This window comes from Lutjanus erythropterus, chromosome 19, assembly GCF_056507025.1.
Source record: "Lutjanus erythropterus isolate fLutEry1 chromosome 19, fLutEry1.hap2, whole genome shotgun sequence".
NCBI classification, from domain to species: Eukaryota; Metazoa; Chordata; class Actinopteri; order Lutjaniformes; family Lutjanidae; genus Lutjanus; species Lutjanus erythropterus.
In genome coordinates this window covers 23041636-23066452 of record NC_139335.1, presented here as the reverse complement: position 1 = coordinate 23066452, position 24817 = coordinate 23041636, and the positions used below count along the sequence as shown (strand labels likewise).

The 24817-nt window shown below is 41.0% G+C and overlaps 3 protein-coding genes across 4 annotated transcripts; 1 reads left to right on the top strand and 2 right to left on the bottom strand.

Annotated features, from left to right (window-relative positions):
* Positions 1-2020: 2020 nt before the first annotated feature.
* On the bottom strand, positions 2021-6904 carry tmem150b (transmembrane protein 150B). 2 transcript variants are annotated; one of them, XM_084744011.1, is made up of 7 exons: positions 6755-6904; positions 6589-6672; positions 4940-4999; positions 4750-4817; positions 4082-4209; positions 3776-3953; positions 2021-2477 (listed from the first exon to the last, which is right to left on the bottom strand). In XM_084744011.1, exons 2-7 carry the CDS (start codon positions 6651-6653, stop codon positions 2266-2268), a joined length of 711 nt encoding a protein of 236 aa, XP_084600137.1. In that variant the 5' UTR covers positions 6654-6672; positions 6755-6904; the 3' UTR covers positions 2021-2265. The 2 variants fall into 2 exon arrangements, with proteins under 2 accessions (XP_084600137.1, XP_084600138.1); XM_084744012.1 differs by having other exon boundaries at positions 6589-6668; positions 6755-6881.
* Positions 6905-7342: 438 nt separating this feature from the next.
* On the bottom strand, positions 7343-15355 carry adsl (adenylosuccinate lyase). The gene is made up of 12 exons (XM_084744423.1): positions 15087-15355; positions 11811-12014; positions 11579-11623; positions 11232-11311; positions 10893-11064; positions 10729-10775; positions 9924-10014; positions 9641-9710; positions 9376-9523; positions 8912-9092; positions 8651-8827; positions 7343-7524 (listed from the first exon to the last, which is right to left on the bottom strand). Exons 1-12 carry the CDS (start codon positions 15228-15230, stop codon positions 7438-7440), a joined length of 1446 nt encoding a protein of 481 aa, XP_084600549.1. The 5' UTR covers positions 15231-15355; the 3' UTR covers positions 7343-7437.
* Positions 15356-15860: 505 nt separating this feature from the next.
* LOC146309867 (GTPase IMAP family member 8) lies at positions 15861-23095 on the top strand. The gene is made up of 7 exons (XM_084744794.1): positions 15861-16223; positions 16511-17108; positions 18947-19502; positions 20986-21083; positions 21277-21408; positions 21878-22468; positions 22607-23095. The coding sequence occupies exons 2-7, from the start codon at positions 17078-17080 to the stop codon at positions 22678-22680; spliced, it is 1482 nt and encodes a 493-aa protein (XP_084600920.1). The 5' UTR covers positions 15861-16223; positions 16511-17077; the 3' UTR covers positions 22681-23095.
* Positions 23096-24817: the final 1722 nt, after the last annotated feature.

Genomic DNA, 24817 nt, shown 5'->3' with positions numbered 1-24817 from the left:
AGGATGTGAAGAGAATTTTCAGTGTGCAGATTTTGCAACTCAAGTTCTGAAAAATTTAGGATGTTGCATAAAACATAAATAAAATACAGTGACCCGAAAACCTTCAGCCTATATCCAGTTGAATATAGAAAGACAAGATATTTAATATTCAAACTGATTTGAATAAAAGTTTATTGTGCTTTGTAAATATAAACTCATTCTGAATTTGATGTCTACAACATGTTCCAAAAAACATGATTATCCCTGTACACTATCACCTTTACTTTCAATAACACTCAGTAAGCATTTAGGAACTGAGGACAGAAATTGTTGAAGTTTTGAAAGTGAAATTCTTTGTAGTTCATGCTTGATATACGACTTCAGCTGCTGAACAAACCGGGAATTCTGTGCTACATAATGCGCCACTTATTTTCAATGGGAGACGTGTCGGGACTGCATGCAGGACAGTCAAGTAGCTCTTTTACTTTAAAGCCACAGTATTTTAACACATGTAGAATGTTTCTTGGTATTATCTTATTGAAAAAAAATGCAGGGACGTCTCTGAAAAAGACTCCGTCTGGATGGCAGCATATGTTGCTCTAAAACCTGTATGTACCTTTCAACATTAATGGGACTTTCACAGATGTGATGGTTACCCATGATGCCATGGGCACTAACACACCACCACACCATCACAGATGCTGGATTTTGAAGTAAGTGCTGGAAACACTGTGGATGGTCCTCCTTTTTCTCCATGATATGCATGTTTGTGTGAGAGGATGCCCCTTTAACACCCAATCATAAGACTATCATCTGTTCCCAGTTCACCTGTTCACTTGTTGAAAGTTCCAAACAGGTGTTTTTAGAGCACGCCACTACTTTCCAAGTCATTTCTTGCCCCTGTCCCAACTTTTTTGAAATGTGTTACAGACATCAAATTCAGAATGCGTGTATATTTACAAAAAACAATCAATTTGATCAGTTTGAACATAAAATATCTTGTCTTTGTACTGCATTCAGAATACAAGTCAAAATCATTGCATTCTGTTTTTATTTACGTTTTGCACAGTGTCCTAACTTTTTTGGAACTGGGGTTGTATAATAAAGGAAGAATCACGGATTTTGATTTGTATTACAGAAATTTTACTGGTGACTCCAAAATAAAAGCATTTTAATTGTGTCTAACAGTGGGAAACAGTTTTCACTACGCATTATGTCATTTCTCTATAGCTAACAAAAACTTTCCGTCATACCTCCATCCTCCTTTTCTGTTCCCCTTCCTCTATAGTATTATCCAGCTGACAGGTGGAGAGTGAGGGAGAAAAAGACCAGACTTTTCCTGGTATTCACTGTCTATGCACTAATCATGAGGTCATGTCACACTGTAAAGATGAAAAGTATAGAGTATAAAATGCCGTGCTGAGAGAGGAAGAAATATCAGAAGAGATCATGATATATGCATGAATGATTTTTCCATGTGATTAAACTGTGAATAGATAGTTAATGTATTTCTATTTGAAGGGCGATTATTGAAAAGAAGTCGAAACACTGTGCAGGGTGAATGATAGTTAAATGGCACCACCATGTGTTAGTATATATTTATTGCAATAAGACAAGCTTCATAAGCTCAGTCCAACTACATGCAGCTTCAACATTTTTTTAGAGCTGAAATAATTGAGCCATTGCAGAAAAATCAACAGTCATTGAATAATTTATCATTTTGAAACTTCTTTGGTTCAGATTCTCTCTTAGCCATTTGTTGGTATCTTCTTGGGCTTCTAAATATTATGATGGGTAATTCTTTACAATTTTTTTTTGCATTTCAGAGGACAACTGATCAATTGGTTATCTGTACAATCATTTGTCAGATTATCACTTAAAGGAAATGTAAAGCCAGTGTGTTCTTTACTATCATTATGTGTTGATCATTGAATGGTAATGACAGCATAAGCTAGAAAATCTTACAAACACTTGAGAGAAAGTATAAGATAAAAATGTTCAGCAAGGTTTAAATTAGATACAAATATACAGCCGTCAAACAGATCCATGAGCACTGTATCTTTCAAAATGCCAAATACATAATAAATATTAATGTCAGAAACTCCTCATTGAGTGACTGGAAAACACTACAGAAGCAATAATCTCTACAGTAATTTAAAATGTACATTATAAATCTAGTGCAAAAAGTTTGCACCTACAAAAGCAACATAGCAACTGTTGGTAAGGGCCAATAAGATTGCTGTTTGTGAACCACAAACACGCACGTAAGTGTATGTGTGTGTTTGTTCAGCTAACTGCATTTGCAACATGACCATTGACTTCTGTTGTGGCAAGACTGTCATTATTCATAAGAGCTTGTTTCTGCACAATGAGGCGGTGGCAGTCTATGTGTCTGAAGTCGGCCGCAAGGAGGCCGAACAGGCCGAAGAACACCATGACCAACGCCCATTCACACACAGCTGCCGCAGACGGATGGCCTGTATTGTGTAGAACGGACACTGAGGGGAGAGGCATCAAGGAGCACAACGCTAAATAAATGTAGTAAAATCAAAGTAGAAATCAGAACACGTGAGGGTTTATTGACAGGTTCGAATTCAATCTGTACTTGAGAGGCAGTTCAAGTTTGTATTGTCTGCCCCTTCCTCTTGTACCTCTCGGTCTGTAGTTTCCTGTTGTGGTTTGTGGTCATGTTGTCACAAACAGGCTAAAATAGATCGGCCTGATGTACAGCTCACACTTAATACATGTAGAATGCCATTCAACCATAGAAAATCTGTAATTTAATTTAAAAAAATAAGGTAAATGTTAAAGCGGATAAAATAATGGGTAAAGCTGACACTGAATCGAACAGTAATTGATATATGGCTTAAAGAATTGGCTGTTTAAGTTGTTTATTGGGCTAACATTTGAAACAGATTTATGTTAATAGATAGCTAATGGTAATGAATAAATTAGCCAAAAGTGGGAGATAAAGGTTGAAACAGATAAAGTGGAAGAAATGGTTTAAAAAACCTAAAAGTAGTGGATAAATTTTATAGCTAACTAGTGCTGGATAAATTGTTAAAATACCTAAAAGTTGCAGATAACGGTAGAAATAGTGGGCTAATGGATAAATATTTGAAACATAAAAGCAGCAGAAGGCTGGAATAGTTAGCTAACAATAGCTAACTGATGAATGTTGAAAATACATAAAGTAGCAGATGCAGTAGGATAAATGGTTAAGAAACGTAAAAGTAGCACATAAAGGTTATAATTAGCTATTGATGGATAAATAGAGGTTGCAGATTAAGGTTGAAATAGTTGGATAAATGGTTGGATAGATTTTTAAAATACCTAAAAGTCACAACGGGTTGAATTAGTTAGCTAACTGATGGATAAATGGTTAAAATACCTAAAAGTAGCAGATAAAGTTTGAAATAGGATAAATTAAAGATTAAAAAACAAAAAAGTAGTGGATAAATATTAGCATATAATTAGCTAGCAATGGGTAAATGGTTGAAATACCTAAAGGTTGTAGACAAATATTGACATAGACTTAATAGTAGGCTAATGCATAAATGTTTAAAATATCTAAAAATAGCAAAAGGTTGAAATAATAAGCTAATGGTAGAAACACTTGTCTAGACAATGAACAGCTGTGTATTACAATTGTGATTATAACAATAAGCTTGCATTCCTTTTTAAATTGTGGGTACAAAAATCATGCTCTTTATCTTCAACAACACAAGTATCAACTTACAGTGGATTTTATATTTACCCAAGTTATATTGTTAATGCATACAGACAGGAAGGATACTCATGATGACCAGGATGGTACAGAGGACGCAGCCGGTCGCCCTGGCAGCTCCAATGAGACACCGGCCCTGAGACGGCTTGGCCCGAAAAGTCAGGTACAGCTGTACCCAGAAGTAGGCCAGACCGAGGAAGAAGGCCAGGAACGCTCCCAAAAGGTGAATACTCTTCAGGATTGATTGCTAAGTGTCATTGGCAGAGAGAGAAGAGATTTTAGTGAAATCACAGAGTGATTGTTATGGGTTAAAAAAAATAATAAGAAGGCTCTTTATTATTTTAATACTGTTTGTTTATTATTTTCAGCTGTTACCTGGAAGTTACCAAGGATAGAGATTCCTATAGATGAGATGAATCCCAAAACAATGCCGGCAATGTTGGCTTTTCCATGGTTACCAAAATCCCTAACCTGCTGGAAACGGATCACCACAATCCACAGGGCTGAGGGACAGAGAGAAAAGACGGAACTCGTTTAAAGGACAGTTGTGTTTAAAGGACATTTAAAGAAAAAAAGTCCCCCCTTGTGATTAAACTAACCATCTAATTTCTTACTCCACACTCTTACTCCTGTACACACAATTTCCTGTAAAAGCAATTCCTCAATCTGTTCATAGCATGCAAGAAAAAAACATACAAAAAACAGTTAAAAAGCACCTATAATTACAGCCTCACAGTTGTCCAAATAGATGTTTGGGTATTGACCACCAAATTCTAATCAATTAATCCTTAAGCCCAAGCGGACATTTATACTAAATTTGAAGAAATTCTGTTGAGGCATTCTTAAGATATTGTGCTTTCAAGACAGACACAGATGGACATTTGGACAGGCGGACAACCTGAAAACATAATGCCTCTTCTTACAGCTGTAACAGTAGTTATAAATAAATGCTGAAGCAGTTTATCTCAGGCCAGATGATGGACAGAACTCGAGTGATCAAAGACTCCAACAGACAACAATGGCATAAATAAACGTGTCATTACCTAAAACAGAACAGATGTTGCAGACCTGGGAGAAGAGACAGCTCTGAGGGTTGTAAGTGCCACATTGACTAAAAGGAGGATGACAAAAATTGGCTTGTTATGTTTACTTGTCAGTTGTTCATCAGCTTCAGTTCACTTTATTAATTCTTCATCATCTCTCAGGACACTGACAGAGAGGAGTCATACCAACCTGATGTAAGGGAATCCCTCTGTGAGGTTGACTGATCCGTTTGTCACAGCTACAGCGAACCTAAAAGGAAGAAATGCCTGTTGTGAGATAAGAGGATTTCTTTTTTCTCTGACCTGACTTTAAGACTCAGCTTACACCCTGATACCCCATAAAAAATGAAAGGGTGACACATTTCAAGCTTTCAAGTCAAGCAGGACAAAACAGCATATTAAAATTTTACATTTCACTTTCAGATGCTCACATATTTTGGCACACAGCCATCATCACAGCAAACCCTCACGCATCTTGTGTTTCTATAGAAACCTTTAGGACTGTATCGGAGCAGACGCCTGTTCTTTAAAACAACAACAGCATCAGCTGCGTGACATTTCTTCTAAAGTAAATGACATCTCTCCATACGACTGCATGTTTTGTACAGCTTTAATTTTTCACTTTAAATATGTGATCGAGTCTGCTGTAGTTATTATCATCATCATCTACTTGTCTATTTTTTTCATTGACAGTTGATAGGCCTAAACTGTGAAGTGTTCACCATGTTCACTGTGAATTTTAACACCTGCATAAATGATTATTGCACCCAAGTTTCATTATAATCAACTGTCTAAGTCTGCAACTTTTACGATCAAAAGAGCCATTTTTGGCCAAAAAAAGGGTGGGAAATCTGTCTGGAGCTGCAACTATTAAATGCTCTCTTTTCCCTGAAGACTTTTTTTGGCAGCCATAGTTTATGGAGACTCAAGAAGACGAGCCACCATCACAGTTTAGAGGAAAAGACACCGAACCAAAAACACAGTCTTTGATGCATATTTTAGTTGATGAAATATTAACTTTTTTGAAATTTGGTGTGCAAGATACTGCAGTAGATTTTTGACTTTTATGCCCAATTCAAACTTTTACAAACTTCCTGCTGACCTAGTTTACTATTCTTCCTCAGATAAATTTATGGTAAAAATTAAAGTTAGAGAAGCTCAAAATTGTTTTTCAAAATTTGGTCACAGTTAACTGTGAAACTGATTTGTTACTTTTTTGTCTTAAAATTAAATGTTTTATGCTATAATTTTTTTTTAAATACAACATTTTGGGGTTTCTAAAATTCAAATATTTAAATGTATCTAAAGAAGAAAAGTAAATTGAGCTGTCTCAACTTTTCCATAGACCTACAATAATTAAACATGAAAAATGTTATTCATTTCCATTTCAGCGTTAGTGTCCCAAACACAGTAAAGTGATGAGAAGATAAGAAAATACAGAGGGCAGGCTCTCTGGAGATACAGACACCATCACACACTTCTAGTGGGTCATAAATAATAATTAACTGGAACTTTTGTTTGCTTGTTTTTTAAGGAAAATCCTGCATAGTGCGCCTCTAATGTGTAGCAGGTGAACTGAAATTTGAACCAAATAATTTATTGCCAGATCCCTGCTTAATGCAAATTTGTTAACATCCACTTCCCTGTACATCAGTGCAGCAGTTTTTACTTATTATTTTTATGTTTAAAATAATCACTAAGTATAAAATATTTTCATTGTAATTTGCAGGCTGTAAAACATTACTATATAAATAAATAGTAACAGTTTTGAGAAATTAGATAATATTATAAAATATCAAAATTGTGTGAAAATGACAAGAGAGAAAGAGAAATACTCACACAGTCCAGATGCCCACGGTGCCAAAGACAGCCAGGCAGATGGGGAGCAAAGCCCACAGCCACATGTTGGATTACCACCTCTTCCTTACAAAGCAACATGGGTATATGTAAAGTCATAGCGTAAAAATTAAATATTCAGTGTGACAGAGATGACATTTGTACTCACTCTGTGCTGAGTAAAGTTGAGACTCTAAACAACAAGTCGAAGAGAGCTCACTTCATTCTTTGCACTGGGAAATGATCAAGTGTTGCACTACAGCATAAAATGCGGTAACACGGCTCTCTCTATTTAAGGGCAGGGTTGGACTTTGACACGGTGGTGTTTCAGATTTACAACCTCTTGTACAAGTTCCTCCCAATGCTAGCAGCGTGTTTCCTCTGCTCTACAGTTTACCTTTTCCTTTCCGTTAACTGAAAACGAACACCAGAGTCTTAAACTCTCTCCTCCTGAATGTCCTGACGGTTTTAATTAAGAGTGAATAAAAGTCTCAGCAAACATATTCAGGTCTCGGTGTCTACACGATTGCAGGATTAATCATAAATGTTAAGTAATAGATGGGTGGATTAATAATTCACTCACTTAATTAGCATTTTTATAACGATACAGCAGGTTGTAAAAGCCTTTCAGATGCAACCTTTGCTGCCTGTCAATAAATTTGATAAAAAAAAAACATTACTAACATGATTTATCACCTCTATATTATTAATCAATTTGTTTGAGTTATGTAACAAAAACACTCTGACAGACAGAAAATTAATTCAAAGATTGTTTTTATTGTGGCCAAACACCATGATGAAGTCTTATTCTACTGTCTACACTGTAAGTAAGTGCATCCACATGTGTGTGTGTCAGAGCTCCAGCTCAATCTTCACATCCATCTTGGCCTTGTAAGGCTCCAGCAGGGGGCGGACTTCTTCAGACAGGAACCTGGCCACCTGGACACGGCAGACAGAAAGACGAAAAAACATGAGACGAAAATGTAGTTTAAGATATATAACACTTAGCTGCATGTTTGCGTGTCATATCAAGAATACACCGGCAGCACACAGTGAGCACAGTCAGGACGGGGATTAACTTAATTATTTTAAAGAAAGCAAGTTAACAATGACAACAAGAAGGAAGAAGAAGAAACAAGGTGATGTTTGGGTCCATTTTTGTTTTTTTGTTTTTAAAAAAGAAGAAAAGAAAGCATTGCTTCATCAAAAAGCAAGTGAAGTGGTCATAACATAGCTGATTAACCTTAAGACACACAGTTCAGACACACAGCTCGCCACAAAGAAGTTAAGGTAGGTAAATGAAACATTGGCTTGTTTTCCTGCTTTCCTTCTATAATGATAAAATAAAATATTTTGTAAAATAAGTGTGACTAAAATGACAAGGAAAATACTATGCTGGCTGAAATGTTCAATATGATCTGACGACTAAAAAACTAAAATGATTTTGACTGAAACTAAACTTAAAACAAAATGAAAATGTCCAGACTTTGAGTCAACTAAAACTTGAGAAAACAAACAAGATGAAATTGACTAAATATGATAAAAACTAACATGGACAATTGATATAGGACTAAGGCTAAATAAAAAAAGCAATCAAGGCGTTGACAATCTAGCCGTGTTTTTGGGAACAGCTTTTGCAAAGAAAACTACAATTATCACCTTCACTAACCAGTCAGATTGCAGTTTATGTCCTTATCTGTCCAGATTCATAATATATTTAGTGAAGAGTTTGAAGGAATTTAATAAAAAGGAATTAGGTGTATTTTTTTGGGCAAAATTAAAGTTTCACTATATTTATAGGTGACTTAGAGAGAGCTGAGGATTATGATGTTACAGTGAAGTTGATAGTTGGGCTATAAATTACTTCATCATTTTATCTTATTAGATATTTGAGTACAAGTGGATGTTTGTACCAACTTAAAGAAATTCCACACAGACACAACAACTAGCATGTTTGCATGTTGCTACGTATGCAGATATTCCAAAATAAAGAAGGCTGAGGGCACTTGTAAATGCAGACGAGCAGTCAACAGTCAGTAAAGATGAGGGGCTGCTCATGTTGTACCTGCTGAGGAGCACGACCAATAAAGGTCTTGGGGTCCAGTATGGCATCCAGCTGCCCCAGGATGGGGGCAAAATAGGGGTCTCGCTGGACTCTGGCCAGCAGGTCGTTATCACCACCCTCCTGTTTGACCACAGCTGCTGCCTCCTGGGACAGAACACGGATCTTCTCATGGCAGTCCTGAATGAACAGAAACAAGCTGATTACACAAAGCCAGAGCACATTGAGGTGTTGTTTTACGCTACAAATAACAACCACCAATACCTGTCTGTTCCCTCCAGCTTTCACCATGGCCATAATGATGTTCTCTGTGGCCATGAAGGGCAGCTCGTGGCGGATGTGTCTCTCAATGACTTTGGGGTAGACCACCAGTCCCTCTGTGATGTTCTGCAGGGTGCTGAGGATGATGTCTGCCGTCAAGAAGGACTCAGGCAGGGAGATCCTCCTGTACAGAGTGAGGGGGGTGAAATGAATAGAGCAGACGTAGTAGAATCCTGCTTTTGTGGCAGACAGTGACCCTCTTTTGACGTCCTAGCTTTTAACTACCTCAGGTACATTTACATTGCTCTGAATGCTGATTAATGTACATTATCAAATAAATAAAAATGTAAAAGAACATGCAAAGGAACCAGATGAAAGAAGTGTCTGTAATAACAAGCCACAACTTCTGACTACCTCAAATATGCTATAATCCCATCAAGCCACTGTGTGTGTCTGTGGCAACTGACCTGTTGGCGCTGTCATCCAGCGTCCTCTCCAGCCACTGGACCGAGGCCGTCTGCAGCGGGTCAGCCATCAGCGCCACCAGGTGTCGGGCCAAGCTGCAGCAGCGCTCCGCACGCATGGGGTTCCTCTTGTAGGGCATGGCACTGGAACCTGGAGGAGGAAGACGACTTCATGCTGACATACGGTTTGCACTGTCACCTGCATTACAGGTTAAGGCGTCTTTGGGTTTGTGAATATGATCTAACTGTAGGAGGCGAGTGAATGTACCTATCTGCTCTTTCTCAAAAGGCTCCTCGATCTCCTTCAGGTTGGCGAGCAGGCGAATGTCCGTGCAAATCTACAGATCAAAAATGAGCTTCAACAAGTTACTCAAGATAATCCACAGACTTTGTTGTGAGCAGTTTCATGTAGGAATTATTTTCTTTCTATCTAAATCTAAATCCAGATGTTTAATAGGTAAAGTCCAGATTTATCACAGCACTTTCAAGCTTCCATTACACACCACTAGATGGCAGCATTTCTCTACATGTCTCCAGCTCCTGCAGCTTACCTTGTGAATAGTAGCTCCCAAACTGGCCAGGCTGGACAGGCAGTCTATGTCCACCTTACGACTGTATGTCTGTCCAGTCACCAGGTAGGCTCTGTGAATCATGGGAACGACATCATCAGGGCTAATGACAAAGCAAGTCTCATCTAAATGACACCACCCTAATTTTGGTTGTGGCGTTCAACAGTTTACACAGTCATTTCACTTTGAACGGCATTTCATCTACAACCCCAGTTCCAAAAAAGTTGGGACATTGTGTAAAATGTAAATAAAAACAAAATGCAATGATTTGGAAAAATATGTCAACATGTATTGTTGATAAATGGCTTTCGCTTTGGTGGAATCTTAATTTGAATTTGTAGATGCAGCGACAAACTGTGTTTACTGACAATTGTTTTCCTATGTGTTTGTGAACCCATGTAGTTTTTAATGCAGTGTCACCTGAAGGGTCAAAGATCATTTTTAGCCTTTGCCCCTTATGTGGACAGATTTCTGCAGATTCTCTTAATCTTTTTTTTTTTCAGTTTTGTGTTTTTATATACTATTTGCCCACACAGTTTGTGGAATGTTCCAAACTGGCGTTTTTGGAGCATTGCACAACTGTCCCGGTCTTTTGTTTACCAGGTACCAAATTCAGCATGTACATTTACAAAAACAATAAAATTTATCATTTTGAACATAAAAAATATTGTCTTTGTACTGTATTCAATTGATTCAATTCAAAAATATGTTGTGAATCATTGCATTCTGTTTCTACAGAATGTTTTTACACAATGTCCCAACTTTTTCTTCCATTATCAGAACTTACTTTTTGAAGGAAGCCATCTCTGTCACCATTCTGTCAAGCTCTTCCACCTGACGAAGGGAAGGTGAGAATTCTTACATTTAAATCCATCATGATACAAAGGTCTCTGATATTAAAACTTATCATCTCCGTCACTGTCTACATGCCAGTTTATTGATGGATTTTACCTTGTCATGGTCCCCTTGAAAGAGCTGCAGGAAACTGGCCTGGGTGCCAGTGGTCCCCTTGACCCCCCGGAAACGCAGGTCATCACGGGCCCGCTGCAGGTTGCGCATGTCCATGGTCAAGTCCTGCAGCCACAGACATGCTCGCTTTCCCACTGTGGTCAACTGAGCAGGCCTGTAGGCAGGAAGAAGAGATGGAAAACATGTAAACACTGCATTTCCTTCATTAGAAAAATCAGATCAAAGACGGAGCCTCCAGGCGAACTGATAAAGACACACGAAAACATTGCAAATAGGATACATCTAATGAGAGGAGCTGTATTCATCTGTATTCAGACTCACTGGTAGTGTGTGAAGCCAAGCGTGGGGAGGTCGGCGTATTTCTCTGCAAAGTTTGCCAGTCTGTCGATGACTCTGGCCAGCTGTGTAAAAAAGAACAAAGGCGTTTTAGCACTGAATGATTGCATAACATGCTGTTTTTAGTCATGCCCATCCAACCCTCATATGTTAATAAGCTCATGTCTGGTTTATGTGACCAAACCTTGCAAGAAATTACTTCTACATTGTTGATTTGTTACTGAACAGCTGAGGCTTGTAAAGAAAAAGAAAAACTGCCCTTACTTCCACCAATTTCATATATGCACAACTGGATGGGTGTGCGTGTTTCCTGGCAAACAGCTGAGGCTCACCTTAGGCAAGAGAATGTCAAATCCATCACGCAGCATAATCAGATCCTGAGGAAGAAAAACAGAACAACTTAGAGAGCATGAAAAGTACTTTGTACTCTGGGAAACAACACACAAAATTCCCAGTGCATTCGGGGCACACATACAGGTCAAACTGGAGAGAAAATATGAAATTATTGATCGTTTAATCAAATCACTAAGCAACAGTGGTGTAAACAGTGCCAATCATACTTACAGTATTGTCTCCCACGTAACAGGAGGTGGCACCGAGGTGGATGATGGGAGCAGCAGTAGGGCAGCAGTGTGCGAAGGTGTGGACGTGGGCCATGACATCGTGCCTGAGTTTGCGCTCCTCTTCAGCTGCCATGGCGAAGTCGATGTTCTTTTCATGGCTCTCCATCTCCAGAATCTGAGCATCAGTGATGGGCAGACCCAAAGCCTGAGGAGAACAATGATGGCAACGGAGAGAGAGAGACAGGAAGGAGAGACATGGTGAAAAAAGTGAAGATCATAACACTTTTCTTTGTTCTGTATCACTGAGCTGAATATCTTTGGGTTTCGGACTTCAGTCAAACCAAAGAAAATGAAGATGAAGATGCAGGTTCAAACTGGGAAACTGTGATACACGCACACGCACACGCACACACACACACACATATGCAGGCAAATTATCGCATAATCTCCTCTAGGCTTACGCCTGGCAAAGCCAATGGCTATTTGCTGATAGTAGTGTACAGTAAAAAAAAAAAGCACGTCATTGTTAGATGTTTGAACAGAAGCAAGACAGTCTGGTGATGACGTTAGTGATCCTCCTGTCTTTTCTCCAGTCTTGACAGGCATGTGCTCTCCTCGTGACAAGGCGCTCAGTATCCTGATTAGATTGGAGTTTTTTCTTTTGGGATAAAGCAGTCATGAGATGGGACCACAGATGGGTTAATTGAGAAAATGTGCTCAGCTCCTTCTCCGTTATCACACAGTCCAAAACCAAACAATGTGAAAGACTGCTGTGTCAAAGGTCAAAGGTTATGTGTGTTGGCCAATTCCAAGCAAAGAGTGATGCAACAAAAGAAAGGTCTCTGTTTAAAATAAAAACTGTTTTTAGGGGAAAGGCTCCAGAAGTAGGTGGAGGCGAGTAAAACGCAACTACTCGGGGTGGTCTCCTGTTACTGTGACCTTCTATGCATGCTATTTTCACACACACACATACACACACACACCACACACCACGCAGCCGCAGGTCTCACTGACTCTGCACAGGCAAACTCTAGTAAAACTGACCTACTGAACATCTCAACATGGATGAAAAAAAGAAATGAGGGACTCTGATCAGTTCTGATGTGTGTGTGTGTGTGTATGTGTGTGTGTGTATAACAGATCATGTGAGGTGATGCATGTGAGAGAGGGTCTGTCAACAGTTAATCTCCCCCGTGCCCTCTTTAATGTGACAAGTGCTGAAATCACTCCGAGGATATTTAGAAATCATTAGCAACAGCAAATCTCTGTTTAGTTAAACACACCATGTGTCTTTTTTGCTACAGTTTAACCAGCATGTTAAACACTGGCAGGGGGAACACAGACTTCCTGGTTTGAGCGCTAAATGTCAAGATAATTCTCGCTGTGCAGCCAAACTTTGTTCAAAGCCACACAAACACATTTTAAGTTCTAGTGAAGACCACAAGTTTCCAAAGAAAGCAAATACGTCAGACTGACTTCTGTTGAAGCGTGGTGCACAACACATGCAGAATATTTTCATTTGATGGAGCAGAAATGCATCTTGTATTTAAATAATTCAAAAAGTGTAAAAAATCTAGATCTTAAATATATTTTTATATAAGCTGGTACAGAATATATGCGATACTGTCAAATTGTGAGGGTTAATATCATTTTAACAACCTTGAAGCTATTGAAGAGGGGGAAAAAAGGGGGAGAAACTGTAAAGTGAAAAAGGTATAGGTTTGTTGCACTCATGCTATTGGAGTCTGTATTAGGGATGCATGGTATTGGATTTTTGTCAATATCAGATCTGCCAATATTTGTCCCCACCAGGCGTAAACTAAGAGGGGATCATGTAATCACTTCTGTGTGTGAGTGTGTGAGTGTCAGTAAGTGCATGCATGATCACTGGACCCACATCTTATCCACAGCTAATCTTCAATACTACTGGACTGTTCAGCGTTATTCATTTATTTATGTTTTATGCGTATTCATGACTGTATGCTGAAGGATCCGTGATTCAGAATTCTTAAAAGACCTTTTATTCCTTTATTTTTTAACGGCCAGAGGCATTATGTTTTCAGGTCATCCCATTCTTGTTAACGATATCTCAAATGCTTTGAGGGAATTTCTCCAACCTTGACTCAAACGTTCACTTGGACTCAGAGATTGAACTGATTTCACTCATTCACTAAACACATTTTTGGCCATAACTTGAGATTTAATACGCTAACTCGACACGGTCACTCAGTAGAGCACAGATTCCCGCCAGGCAACAGATGGTGAAGCACCTACTGCAATGCCACCATAACTGCCAGATGCAACCAGCATCATGTTGCCATTCACATCCATGTTTGCTCCCTATTTTGAACATTTTTTAACTCTGGGTTTTACAGTGAAGAACACACTCAGTGTTTGGTGTAGGACAGGGCACTGAGGTCAAAAAAAGCAACCAAATTAGGGCCCGACTGATACTGGATTTTTGTAGCAGATGTTGCTGCTGATATTAGGGGCTAAATAAATTCCAATATTGATATATTAGCTCATATTCTTTGTACAGAATATAATATACAACAACTGAAAACAATTGCAACAATCTCTCAAAGTGGGCTGTAATGAAGCGGCAATTAAACTTTATTGTCCAAAATGGTATTAAGGCACTAAAATATACTAACATACCAATAAAGCTGTGACAGGCCAATATCATGCTGATAATATCAGTCAACTGATATATCAGTCAGGCTCTAATCTAAATGCAGAAAAAACCCCTGTTTCTATGAGCAGTCAATGTAAACAAGTGCTATTGTTTATCCAAGAAGAATTGCATAACTAACCTTTTCATTTTAATTGCTAAATTTGACATTCTGAAGTTAAATTTTATTAATAAAAGGAAAATGCCACTGTATTTATAGATTAGGTTAAACAATATATTCACTCAATTAGCTTCTGTTCATGTGTGAGTGGAATTATGTTAAAATAATTTTATGAATGCCCTCCCCCACACCTACAACTGTCTATTATTACTGTCTGTTATTCCTTATACTTTACTTATGTGCTATTTGTCCTGTTACTGTGTGGCACAAGGAGTAGACAAGCTTCTACTTGAGGACCTGACAGTCATGCAGAGAGCTGTTAAACAGGGTCCTCTTTCTATATTTAGAGCAGGAAACTTGATAGGGCTCTCTGAAGGTCGCATACTTTAAATCATAAGACTTGTATGAAGAAGTGTGCATATAACACAATAATATCCAGGATACTCGTGGTACAGATGCTACTGTACCGTCACAATGTGTCAAACCTTCTCAGCCTTGGCCAGGTAGATCCACAGCCTCCTCCAGGTTGTGAATTTCTTCCTGTCACTGAAGTTGTAGGCCATTTCCTTGCTGGCATACCTCGACACCAGCGGCGAGCGGTACTTCATGAACTCGTCGGCTCCCTCCATGTTTGTAAGACGAGGTGGTGTCCGCTAAAACCACAAGAAGTCTGCCCTGCAACTTCACCCACGCACACCAACACACACCACTGCGGCGACCCAAGTAGCTCGCTTCAGTTTGTAGCCTCACATGGACGGTCGTGTCTACAAAGGAACCCCAGACCCGCGAAAGATCTCGCGAGAGTTATCGTTTGTAATTTCCCTGTTTCTTATCAGTTTCTTATAGTGACATGTTTTTAAAAAGTATTTATTTTTCAATTTGAATCTGAATGAATCTTCAATACATTCTTCTATCAAGTTCATATAATATTTACTTATAATCAGTCAGTGGTGGGACGTTTTCCATTCTAACCAGTAATTTCGTTTGTGTGTGTGTGTGTGTGTGTGTGTGTGTGTGTGTGTGTGTGTGTGTGATTGAACATAGGTAAAAGAGATCTTCAGCAATTTTATGTTCCCCAAGACAGGGGAAACGGATTGACTCTCTTTTTTTCAGCAATTCTCGCGAGAGCTTTACAAATCTAGGATTACCTTCTACACATGGCACGACCACAAGGCAGTGCTCTTTTACGACACTACAAATGGGGGTACGGCGTAAGGTCTAAATGCGACACTTGTGACGGTGTACGACAGAGTGGCGCTCCTACGTCATCGCCTAATTGCTCCTAAATTGTTTGTCGAAAACAGACGGAAAAGAGTTGAAACAAGCTCCAATAGAAAGTACGTCATCAAACGTCAAAAAATGCGTCAGTGTAGTTACTGTTTTCTTTAAAGTGCATACGGTCAGTGTTTTTTAACCATCGATCCATCAAACGTGATTTCCCTTAGGTCCGTGAATGTATCTCGCCATCCAGCGTGCATAATTAACCTGATGAGTAGCCAAGGATGAGCTCAGACCTTCAGGACGATGTGTATTATTTTTTCTGCCCACCACATGGCTGTGAAGCATCTTTGAGAAATTATTCACACACTAAAGTGACAGTGCTTTGAATTCACTGCCATCAGGTAACGTCTTACAGTCATGTGCTATTTATAGGACCTTTCATGTATTATGTAATCTGTGGCTGCATGTCTTATATCAATATTTAAATTTATTCATGCAGTATATACATCCCCTCACTGCTTCCCAGTGTTTATATGTCTGCAGGCATCATATAAATAGTTGTTTGTGCATGATGCAGCAGCTGGGGAATACATCCAGCTGTAAACAGAGAACAGAGTGCTCCCTTTCTCTCTCCCCCCCTCACTCTCTCTCTGTCTATCCATCCTTCTATCTGTCCCCCTGACTGCAGTCTGCATACAGTGCCACACTGCTGCTGCTGCTGCTGCTGTGTGATACAAGCAAGTGGGAGGAACAGCTTCCTCTGTTTTGCTTAAAAAAAAAATGACGAGACATCTTCCTGGAGCTGCTGCAGCAGGGGTGGATTTGGCTTCCAGTCTCCTGCATTGCACAATCTTCCCCCTCTGCTTGGACTGATAAATAAGACAAAAGAAGGAACGCTGGAAGAAGAGGAGAAAAGGAGAGAAGCTGCGGATAAGAGCCACAGTGGTGTGAGGGGGTGTGGAAGGTAATAGATTTTTTAAAAAAAGGGGGAGAAGTTGAATGGCAGAGGAGGTATGAGGCGAGAAAGGGAGGCAGGGGCAGACACAGGGAGCAGAAGATAGAGTGAGTTACACTGCAGTAGAATGATGGTTAGAGTGAAAGAGAGAGCTAAGAAGCATTCAAGCTGCCAGCCTTTCACACGCCACTCAGGATCCGTTGCTTTCTGAAGAGGCAAGAAGAGGAATCCACCGTGGAGGCGAGAAGGAGAAGGAGGAGGGGGGCAGAGGAGGAGGAAGCCAGAGGTTCTACACACAAGATGGCTGCTGTGTCCTCTGCCTCTGACACTGGTAAGTGGGTTTTCATCCTTTGCCGCACACCTCACCGCAGGTTTCCCCCTTCATCATCATCTGTTCAGGGACAGCTTCTGGGGAAAATTCTCAAAGCCATTTCATGTTTGGACACAAACATCCACAATACTGGGAAACTGTTGCTTGAGTTAACTTCCTGTGTTTAGTAGCTCACATGGAAAGTGTCAGCAGCAGTGAGTAACAGGGGTAAACCGATAAGCTTCCTTCTCCACCCTTTATGTCCTCCTATCTTCTCATTTGTATAGATCATTACTCTTGCCTTCCTCCTCTGAATATCTCCAAATCTACTGTGATGCTGTTTACTGAAACATGTATCCTCTTTGTGTAACTTTCACTTTCAAGTAAATCATATTCTGTCCACATACCATTCTCTCTGGAAGGAGTCCAAGGTTCCTCCTCTCTGACCCAATTTTTTCCAAAGGCTAAGGACAGAGGAAAACAAAGAGGAGGCATGCTGGGAGGGGGTTCAGGGGGAGAAAGGGGGATGAGGGCAAGAATGAAAGACGGGGCAAGTATGGAGAAGAGGTGTAAGGTAGCAAGGCGCTCAGATAAGAAGGGGAAATCTAAGGAGTGAGGACCAAAATGAGGGAAAGAGGGATAAGCCTATACACTGCTAAGTCACAATATTAAAACCACCTGCCTTATCGGACCTAATGCCTATAGGTCCCACTTGCGCAGCCAAAACAGCTTGTAACCTGTGGACATGGACTCCACAATACCTCTGAAGGTATCCTGCCAGATGTTAGCAGCAGATCTTTAAGTTGCAAGGTGGTGCCTTCATGGATCGAACTCGTTGTTCCAGCACATCCCAGTGAGGCTTGATCGGATCGAGATCTGAAGAACTTAATGTACATTCACATTATCTGTCACACAGCAACAAAACTTGGTCGGCTATATTGTTGCAGAACGCTGAGAAAAGTTGAGGCTGGCTCAACTTTGATTTGTAGTGCGTAACGCCTGCCACACAGTGACAAGTGCTGGACATCAGTTTCTGGATCATGTCATCAGCCTGATGAAAATGACTTGAAGCCTGATGCTTTGTTGCCAGAAGTCTGAACGTACCATAGAGGCCAAGTCAACACCTTGTCAGCACCAGGCCATCTTATTCCATTGCTCCATGGAACAGTTCTGATGCTCACATGCCCATTGTAGGCACTTTCAGCAGTGGACAGGGGTCACTATGGACAGTCTGACCAGTCTGCCTGTCCACAGCAAGCTGTTATGCCCCCTGTGTTCCAACACTATGCTTTCATAGCCAGTATTAACAGGCTAGCCTTTGTTCCCCATGCTCATCAGTGCGCTGTGGGTCCTCATGAACCTGTCGATGGTTCACCAGTTGTCCTGCCTTGAAAATTTTTTGGTAGGTACTAACCACTGCATACCATCCTGCTAGAAGACCGTTTTGGAGATGCTCTGATCCAGCCATTGAGCCATCACAATCTGGCCCTTGTCAAAGTCACTTAGATCTTTACACTTGCCCATTTTTCCTGCTTCCAGCACATCAGCTTGGATAACTGACTATGCACTTGCTGCCTTATAGATTCCACCACTTTACAGGTGTTATTTTAACAAGATGGTCAATGTTATTTCCTTCATCTGTCAGTGGTTTTCATGTTATGGTTGATTATATGTTGCAGTGGACAGAATGCAGAAGTTTTATTATCTTCAAAAGGCACTCTGAGGATGAGACAATATTTCGAGGCCTAACAGGATATTAAAACAGAGTAAAGGATTGTTTCCTCTGAGGTGGCAGTCAGAAAAATCAGCAAACCATCCTTGAGGGGAACCTCAAGTCTAATATTTCTGTGTTTCAACAGGGGACCCCAGGGGTCGACACCCCCCTGAGCGCAGACTGCTGATCCTGGGGGGACCACAGTCTGGTAAGACCTCCACCGCCAACACCATCTTGGGGGATGAGGTCTTCGACTCTGGGACAGAGACTACTCACAGCAATGTGGGCCAGACGGAGATCTACGGCCGACGGGTCACAGTGGTCGACACCCCGCCATGGGCCATCCCCAGTGACCCAGAGGACAACACCGAAGGTGACAACAACAACGATGCTGGCGCAGAGTCGGACAGCCCACCACAGCCCCCACCGAGCCTGGACAGCGAGGGGCCGTGCATGGGGGCCATTCTCTGCCCCCCTGGCCCCCACGCCATCCTGCTGATTGTGTCAGTCACCCAACCTTTCACCGATATCCAGAGGAGGGCCGCAGAGGACCAGCTTGGGGCCCTGGGTGGAGGGACCTGGAGGTACTCCATGGTGGTCTTTACTGGGGTGGACAAGCTGCCTAAAGGTGTGTTCATTGAGGAGCACATAGCAAACACCGGAGAAGCCCTGCAGTGGCTGGTGGAGAGATGTGGCAGCAGGTACAATCTGTTCTCTCTCTTTCCCTTTTTCTCCCTCTCTCTTATCTCAGATTTTCACAAAAAGCTGGCTCTAAACAAAGGAACATGTTTGTGTCTAGTCTTTGTTAGTATTGTGGAAGCAAAACAATCACAAATAATTACTGAATTATATGGTTGGAACAACAGTGCAGCAGCAGGTCAATACACAGCTTAAAGGGAATTTTACACATCAAAGTCTCTGTTCAGGTTTTGGGATACCTGTGCCTATATGAAAATAGTAGTTTAAAGCCTTGTGTGGTTCCAGAGGGAACTGCACAAAATAAATGAATTGCCTCAAGTGATTACACAAATCTCTGACTTGGTTTTATTGTAAATAATGTAGACACTAGGTTTTGACAAGGAAGAGGAAAATGTGAAATAAAAATGATGATATCTCTTATTCTGGAGTCTGGAGTGCAGTGTGCAACTTGAAGCAGCCCTTTCACTGATGACCTCTGCATCTGTACATGTCTAATCCTTTAGACCATAAAGTTGTGTTTGTATTGATCAAAAGGATACTTTGAATTATTTGATGTGGGTTTGTATGAGGTCTGATGTGGTTGGTACGCTTCGAGTTTGAATTAGCAGAGAGAAGCACTAGTGCAGAAGTTAAGTAAAGAACTGCTGTGGACGGGGTCAGCAGCAAAACATATTTCAGCCACCTCCAAAAAAAAAATCAGTATCACTTAAGTGTACACTATAGTTGCCCACAGACAGCTTTTTCAGTCAGGAAACTGTCATTATATGAGTCAAATACCAAACCAAGCAGTGTGTAAAAGCAATAATTTATGTCATCTATATGGGAGTTGCTGCTCTAACGCTGTGGTGATCTGTTAGTTTGTTTATGTTATTTTGTATTTTCTGTCTTATAAAAGGATAGTTCAGATCCACTGAAGTCACACAGTGAAATTACTGATTTTACCCTTAAGGTCTTGTTGGTTTCAAGATACCAATATTTGGCACACATAATGGCAGCTTTCCATCAGATAAGGCTGCCTGGCAGCAAAGTAGTGTGCTGAACATATTCTAAATATACTGTACACGTAAAGTGATACTGTTAGGTTAGATACTTTTAGGTGGACCTTTTTTAAATGGCTAATCTCAATCCCCACATCAGATAATCTTAACTATCCTTTAAAGTGATTTTAAATGGTTCAAATCTAAATACCCTGATTTTTAGTCCCTAATTATCCATCCAAAATATTCAGTCCTACATTTTCCACTGGATAATGTCAGGCTTTCTGTTAAAAAATTAATTCCACATGCCCACTGAGATTACCCTCATGGCATCATTATGACATTATCAGAGTTATTTTTTCAAATTTTGTAAAGCTCCCCCCAGGGACACAGAAGACAGAACAGTTTTCACAGGCTGAGAATGACTCATCATTATGAGATAAATTAAACTTAATGTAGAAAATTGGTGGAGTGCCCCTTTATAAATGTGTTTCTCTTCCACCTGCAGGTATCACGCCTTTGATAACACTCGGAAAGACACAGAAGACAACACACAGGTACCTGAGCTGATGGAAAAGGTGGAGGAAATGATCACTGATAACCAAGGTTTGTTTTTCACTTTATGTAATATTATCGCATTTCTTGTGCTGTCGTACACTCAGTAATACGGTAACACTGTATGCAGAGCATCACGTCTGCACATCTTCTATATTATAATCATTGTATTCTTAATGAATACATCAACTGTGTCAGAGAAGTGATTGAAAGTAATGAATAATTTATCTTTGCGGTCATGCAGGCTGGTACTTTGAGGTGAATGAGTTGATTTTACTGGAAGAGGAGCAGGCCAGGAGAGCTCTGGAGGAGGAGAGGATGAGGATGGAGGAGCACGCCAGACAGAGGGAGCAGATGATCGGAGGACCTCCCAGAGGTAAGAGTGAGCTTTGTGTCAGCGTGTTTGTGTTTGCGAGAGTGAGTGAGTCATGCAGCGAAGGAGAGAAATGAGTGCACATGTGTCGTAATGCTGTTCCTGGGAAAACAATCCTCCAGAGCTGGTGTTCTAGGAAAACAGCTTACTCACTGATCAATCAGTATTGCTTTTAAGGAGCAATATGTAGCAATTGCACATCCAAAAATGATTCCTGCAGTCCAAATAGCAAGACTCAGTCATAGACGGAATATTAAATAGGTTGATATCCTGTTCAATATACAGTCTAAGGTTGAAGAGAGTTGTTTCCCCCCACCCCTCCTCCCCAGACTTGAGGAAACTCAGGCAGGCTGCAGAAACACTAAAATCCTCCTCTTTCTAAAAGATTATTAGGGATTCCTTTACTGTCTTTCACGATCGCTGTCTTTCTCTCTTTGTCTCATTCTTTCTCTCTGTCTTTCTGGGTTTACAGAGTTGAGGCTGCTCTTGTTGGGCTGGAAGGGCGTTGGAAAGAGCTCGGTGGGAAACTCCATCCTTGGCCGTCGGTATTTTGAGTCAGGACAGGAGACGGACCTGTGCCTTAGGAGGCAGGCGCTCGTGTCTGGTCGTCGGGTTACCATTGTCGACACCCCAGGCTGGGATTGGTTCTCGGTGAGGCGAACCCCAAAGCGCATCCGCCAGGAGTCCCAGCGCGGAGCTGCCCTCCTGCGGCCTGGGCCCCACACCCTGCTGCTGGTCCTCCCCGTCGTCTCATCGCTCACCGCCAGGAAGAGGCGAACACTCCTGGCTCACATAGAGACTCTGTTTGGTGACAGTGCGTGCCTCCACACCATGGTGCTGTTCAGCTGTGGTGACTGGCTGGGCCGCACGCCCATCGAGGAGCACATTCTCAGAGGCGGGCGGGAGCTGCAAAGACTTCTCGAATTCTGTGGGAACTATTACCACGTCCTGGACAGTAAGACCCCCGGCAAGGACAGGAGTGTGTCAGTCCTACTGGATAAGATCGAGGAGATGATCAGAGAGAATGGAGACAAGGCTTTCCTCCCCATACAGACTGAGTGGTGTAAGTCACACTGTTTTATTTTCCCGCATACTTTGTCTTGTTTTGAAATCTGAACATAAATATCTGAAGTTTGTGTGTCTAATCATTGAAGTTTCATACGGTACATGTGATTAATATAACTGTGTTGTGATTTGACAGTGAGCGAGGAGAGCTCTTACTCTTCTGACAACACTGAGCCTGAGGATGACTGTCGAGGATGCCAGCTACAGTGACACGATCACGCTTAAAGGAAAGTGGCTTTTTATCCTCATTCTGAGTCTTCAATAGGCCCAAACATCGCCTTGTGTAACTTAAACCTCATCTAAATATCTCTCTCCGACTCTGAGAAGTTGAAGGGAAAACGAACAGGGATGTCGTCATGGATTAGCTCTTTGTTAGATATGTAAAGACCCAACTCACTGATCACTGAGCAAAGCTCGACCCGGACTGAAAGAGCGACGAATGAGCACGCCTGAGACTAACTGTTCAAAACACTCCCCTCAAACCCAAAGAGGAGGGGAAATATTCTGCTTCTGCTTCAAGGGACCAGAGCTCGATCCCTGTTCATGAGCATGTATGTACACACATCTCAGCTGCTGCTAAAAAGAGACCCTGTTTCAACACTGCAGAGTAAAGAATTACTCCTTATTGTAACTATATTCAAACCTCACTAATACAAGTTGAAAGCATAAAATCAAAACCAAAAGGCATTGGCTTAAGACATGTTCATGACTGGTCAGATTTGGTGGTGGGTAAGTATTGGTTATTGGAAGACAAAGAGGAATATAACTTGTACCATGAATTGACAGGACGTTACAATATAGTCATCCCCCTCCGCATTAAGTGCCATTTCTGTCATTGAATTTAAATTACTGGTCTAAAGCAGTGGTTCTCAACCTTTGAGTCGCAAGTAGAATAATCAGGTTGGTGTTCATGAACGCCACAAAAAATCCATTTTGCAGAGAGTCAGAGTGATATGTCCGAAGCTGGGTAGATACTCGGAGCTCTGTCAGAGACAGTGGCACTTTAAGTTTCTCAGTTAATGGTATTGCTGTAGGACTTTCAGCTGACCCTCCTTGAGACACGGTCTCCATTTCCTGTCCAGCCTGCTGTAGGCCCAAGCTTGAGCTGGAATACTTTGTCTGGGAAACCATTGCCCCATAGTAGCCATTCCCTGTGATAGCTAGAGTTTTTGTGTCTGCTGTGTCAGAACATGGTGTTTTATGTTGGTAGTTGTCAGTTTTGTGCTGGTTTATAGTTTTAACCAGTAGCGACATGGCTGTTCTTAAGGCCCGCTATATTTTATATATTGTGAGTGCATGTCCCTTATGTGGACTGTCAAATGTTAAAGGACTGATGTCGCTGAGAGGTGCTTCCTGGCTCTCATTTGGTGCCACTTGGCACAATAATTTATTTTATTCGTCACAACCATCTGGACACCCCAGAAATGATGCGACCCCCAGGTTGAGAACCACTGGTTTAATGGAAATTGTTTGAGTGAAAGCAACCGATTATATATCCAACTATAACATGGACAGTGTGACAAAAGATAATAATGTGTAGTGGAATATGTGGACACAAGTTTAAAAGTGAATCTTCAGTTTTGTGTGGAACATTCAGTAACTTTCTAATCTTTCACATGAGTGGTGTTCAACTCTCTCTCATAACATTTGGTTAGTTTCTGCTCAGGGAGTCGGGTTTGAAATGCTTCCTCCAGGGCAAAATCTGGTACAATTACAGAAACGCTGATGAATGCTGATCACTAAACTGCAGACATCAGTCACATATGAATAATTTGAGTTTTTCCTGTGAGTATTTGCTGCGAGTAAAAGGGATTCTGCGTTTTGCACTTTGGTTGGATTTAGCTCTTTTGGTTCTCTTCTGCTGAAAGAAAATTTAAATCCATCTAAAGCAGTAAATATAAGTCATTTTTAGCCCATGTCTGCTGTAGCATTCATGCACACAAGCGGCTTTAAAAACAGTAAGGAAAGGCTGTATTGAAACTGTGCAGCCTCAGATCCCTGCAGAGCTACTTGGACTGGCTCTGCTCCGCTGTTTGTGTTCATGCATCCCGTGCATTTATCGACAAGGTAGATTCAGCTATGTGCCTCAGCATCAAAGCGTGAGAGTGGGAGTACAGCCCTGCGGCAGGGCAGTAATCCTATAGGCGACATCAAGCTTTCGCATGCTGCAGAAACAACATAACCTCATGAAACCATACGAGCTCACATAGGGCTTTTACTACCTTTTCTACATCAGTGAGACATCTGTCCCTGACATCGATAGTGGTGTTTTGAAAAAATATATATCTATGTTCAGCTCTCAGTGGCATGTTAAGACACCGCATGCAGATAAACGAGTGCCTATAGA

What these genes read in the sequence shown, in the direction of transcription:
- tmem150b (XM_084744011.1), bottom strand. Translation starts at nt 6,653, where the DNA reads ATGTGGCTGTGGGCTTTGCTCCCCATCTGCCTGGCTGTCTTTGGCACC. An exon ending in GAGGGATTCCCTTACATCAG is followed by an intron (nt 4,818 to 4,939) that starts GTTGGTATGACT and finishes TCCTCCTTTTAG; the next exon opens with TCAATGTGGCACTTACAACC. An exon ending in CTATCCTTGGTAACTTCCAG is followed by an intron (nt 3,954 to 4,081) that starts GTAACAGCTGAA and finishes AATGACACTTAG; the next exon opens with CAATCAATCCTGAAGAGTAT.
- adsl (XM_084744423.1), bottom strand. Translation starts at nt 15,230, where the DNA reads ATGGAGGGAGCCGACGAGTTCATGAAGTACCGCTCGCCGCTGGTGTCG. An exon ending in TTCAAGGGGACCATGACAAG is followed by an intron (nt 10,776 to 10,892) that starts GTAAAATCCATC and finishes TCCCTTCGTCAG; the next exon opens with GTGGAAGAGCTTGACAGAAT. An exon ending in TTTTGAGAAAGAGCAGATAG is followed by an intron (nt 9,524 to 9,640) that starts GTACATTCACTC and finishes TTCCTCCTCCAG; the next exon opens with GTTCCAGTGCCATGCCCTAC.
- LOC146309867 (XM_084744794.1), top strand. Translation starts at nt 17,078, where the DNA reads ATGGCTGCTGTGTCCTCTGCCTCTGACACTG. An exon ending in AATGATCACTGATAACCAAG is followed by an intron (nt 21,084 to 21,276) that starts GTTTGTTTTTCA and finishes GCGGTCATGCAG; the next exon opens with GCTGGTACTTTGAGGTGAAT. An exon ending in CCCCATACAGACTGAGTGGT is followed by an intron (nt 22,469 to 22,606) that starts GTAAGTCACACT and finishes GTGATTTGACAG; the next exon opens with TGAGCGAGGAGAGCTCTTAC.